Genomic DNA, 3413 nt, shown 5'->3' with positions numbered 1-3413 from the left:
TCAAGGACAGAAGCCAAGCTTGTAAATAATGACACCTGTGTCCTGTCGTCTGTAGTTTCCGTGAAAGACTCAAATGACACTGGCTTGATGAAATGCAAAGACCCATGTCCTGCCCTTGGTGCCTCTAATGAAAATGTGACAGTTAAGAACCCAAACTGTAGAGCACCTGTTGGTTCCCAGCGACAGACTGAAGCAGTAAGATCAGGACACTTAGTGGTGCAGCCGACTGAGAGCAAGCCAGATAAGCCAGACACCCAAGTGTCGGGAGGAGGAAACTCACACCCTGAAAATGCTGGCAAGGTCGCTGCAAAACACGTCAGTACATTTGGAAGCTCAGAGACAAGGACCCCGGTGAGATGTGTTCCAGAACATAGATCAACACCAAGGCATGACCCGCCTCCACCTAAGAGCCCAGCTTTATCAACCCTGAGAAACAATGGCAAGGACATTACAAAACATGTCAGTACATTCAGAAGCTCAAACTCAGAGACAAGGACCCCGGTGAGATGTGTTTTAGAACACAGATTGACACCAAGGCATGACCCGCCTCCACCTAAGAGCCCAGCTTTATCAACCCTGAGAAACAATGGCAAGGACATTACAAAACATGTCAGTACATTCAGAAGCTCAAACTCAGAGACAAGGACCCCGGTGAGATGCGTTCCAGAACACAGATCGACACCAAGGCATAACCCGCCTCCACCTAAGAGCCCAACTTTATCAACCCTGAGAAACAGGATTGCAAGCCCTAAACCAAGGCCAAAAAGTTCTCTTCTTGCAAATAAAAGGGAAAGCTCACAAGAAGGCGCACTCCCTCCAGAAGAACAAAGTACAGTTCAGAACTCCTTTGCAGAACCAGACTCCTTAAACGTAGAACACAGTCAGGTGACCGTGGCGGTGCGCGTAAGGCCTTTCAGCAAAAGGTATGTCTGGCGTGTTAGCTCTCGGGCTGAGAACTCCACGTCATGATGTGTCTGTAAGACTCTCTGCTTTTAGAAAGCCAGTGCCTTTAAAGTCATTGGCATTGTCTTTTGATATGGGGAATTGAACCCAAGGCCCCATGTGTGTACTAGGTGGGTGCTATACCATTGAGCCACATCTCCAGCCCACCAGTGTTCAGGCTTAATTGTAGTTATACTGGTTATTTTTATAATAGAATAAAAATTTAAAATCTATTTTGTATCTGTGTATATATATGTGTGTGTGTATCAGTTAGAAACCAAGCCAGGCATGATGTGCACACCTTTAATCCCAGCATTTGGAAGGAGGAGGCAGGTGGATCTTTGAATTTGAAGCCAGCCTGGTTTACATAGCAAGATCCAGACTAGCCAGAGTGACGGAGTAAGGCGTGCACCTAATGTGGCCAGGGGCAGAGGGAGGCTTCTGCTGAATGAGTCATTTAAATTCTCTCATGCAACCGCCTTTCAAATTTTTGATTTGTAGTGGTTGGGAATGTCTCTTTCCTTTCAAAAGAGCCGTATAGGCTCGGAGCTTCCCCAGAGAATGTTCCAGAATGGCAGTCATCAACAGCATCGCCTGCATTTGGTAGACTGTGCTCATAATGCAGAGGCATAGCACACTTGATTTTGAAGGCATGGACTATTTCTTTGAAGGTGATTGCAATTGGGATAGTCACAGATTATTGATAAGACTTTAAAGAGTCAGCTGCGTGGCCGGGCAGTGGTGCCTTTAATCCCAGCACTTGGGAGGCAGAGGCAGGTGGATTTCTGGGTTCAAGACCAGCCTGGTCTACAGAGTGAGTTCCAGGACAGCCAGGGCTACACAGAGAAACCCTGCCTCGAAAAACCATAACCAACCAAACAAACAAACAAAGTCAGCTGGATGTGGAGGCCACGCCTTTGATCCCAGTATTCACAGGCAGATTCCTAAATTCAAGGCCAGCCTGGTCTATAGAGTGAGCTCCAGGACAGCCAGGGCTACACAGAGAAACCCTGTCTTAAAAACAAAAAGAAAAAAAATTAAAAATACTTATAAATGAGTGTGCAGTAGAATTGCTTGTAAGTATTTCAGAACCTGTATCTGAGTAACTTAGTGGACTTGGTGAGCACTATTTCACATAGGAACAAGAGTTTGAACTGAAAGACTCAGTAGTTAGAGGTAAGTTAATAAGCTCTATAAAGCTTTTTGTTTGTTTGTTTTAGCAAACATGGGGTGGTGATAAGGGAGAGGGATGCTGGTGAGCTGTCCTCAGAAAGTCAGAGTAACTAAAGCTTCCCAGCCACGAAAGGGAAAGGGGCAGTAGAGAGGGCCCAGAGGGGAGGAGCAAAGCCAGAATGGGTGACTGTGACCTTGGGCAGTGAAGGACCAAGGAGGGGCCTGGCTCCAGACTCCTCAGGGAAGCTCTGAAGGATGAGGGTGGGGTGGGGGAGGGGCGGCACTCACCAGATTGATGACACAGATGGTTTGGAGGGCAAGTTAGATTTTAAAGCAGATTCTCAGGCAAGAGGCCAACAGCTGGGCCAACAGCTGGGCCAACACTTCTACTAAGTGAAGATTTTCTAAGTGGGAGGAAGGATGCAAATGAAGACTGGAGGTTTTAACTGAGGGCATCTCTGGCAAGGAAGGACCCCTGGATTAACAATGACAACCAGTATCCAGAGGACTCTTCAGTGTCGCTCCAGGTTCATTAAGACCGTGTTTATAGTTTATGCCAGCGTTAAATTCTTATTCCCATGCTTTTTTTGTAATTAAAAAAAAAAGACAACTTATGATTTGAACTGAAAGAGATATAGGATGGGAACATTTTAAACATTTTCCATAGAAAAGTTTAAACATTGGTTTTCCAGCCAAGGAATTTGAAATATTGGTTTCCTTTGAGTAGCTGCACTTGAAGCAGCAGAAAATACACTTTGGAGACCCTCTGACCTTGGTTTCTTCATTTTCTACATCAAGCTAAGGAATTTGTCCTCAAGGAATGATGACCTTAAGCTTAGAGAGGCCTTCCTTGTATTGTGTGGAGATGGCACTCAGAGCAATGAGAGGTCCTTGATGTTTCTCTTCATGCTTCTTTTCAAAGAGAGAAGACTGAGAATGCATCCCAGGTTGTCTTCACGAATGGAGAAGAAATAACTGTGGAACATCCCGATATGAAAAAAATTTACTCTTTTATTTATGATGTCTCCTTTTGGTCTTTTGATGAATGTCACCCTGGCTACGCTAGCCAGACAACTGTGTATGAGACACTGGCTGCACCACTCCTGGAGAGAGCTTTTGAAGGCTATAATACCTGTCTCTTTGCTTATGGCCAGACTGGCTCTGGAAAGTCCTATACGTAAGTAATGTCTGTTATACCAACAAACTAAACACATTTACGTTTTCTTTTGTCAGAAACATCATGGTTGTAGAAAGAATACAGGTTTTTTAATTAAAATTAAAAAGAAAGTTGTGTGTGT

General features: G+C 44.8%; 1 protein-coding gene across 1 annotated transcript in view; it reads left to right on the top strand.

Moving 5' to 3' along the window:
- The first annotated feature begins 6 nt into the window (after positions 1-6).
- LOC116096638 (kinesin-like protein KIF14) overlaps positions 7-3413 on the top strand; it is a 62445-nt gene continuing 59038 nt past the window's right edge. Inside the window, exons 1-2 of the mRNA XM_031378658.1 lie at positions 7-923; positions 3038-3292. Of these exons, the coding sequence (XP_031234518.1) occupies positions 88-923; positions 3038-3292 (1091 nt within the window). The 5' untranslated portion in view covers positions 7-87. The remainder of the gene's footprint in view (positions 924-3037; positions 3293-3413) is intronic.

The sequence above is a fragment of the Mastomys coucha genome, unplaced genomic scaffold, assembly GCF_008632895.1.
Source record: "Mastomys coucha isolate ucsf_1 unplaced genomic scaffold, UCSF_Mcou_1 pScaffold1, whole genome shotgun sequence".
Taxonomy (NCBI): Eukaryota; Metazoa; Chordata; class Mammalia; order Rodentia; family Muridae; genus Mastomys; species Mastomys coucha.
The sequence above is the reverse complement of the archived record's forward strand: the minus strand, read 5'-3'. Positions and strand labels throughout refer to the sequence as shown.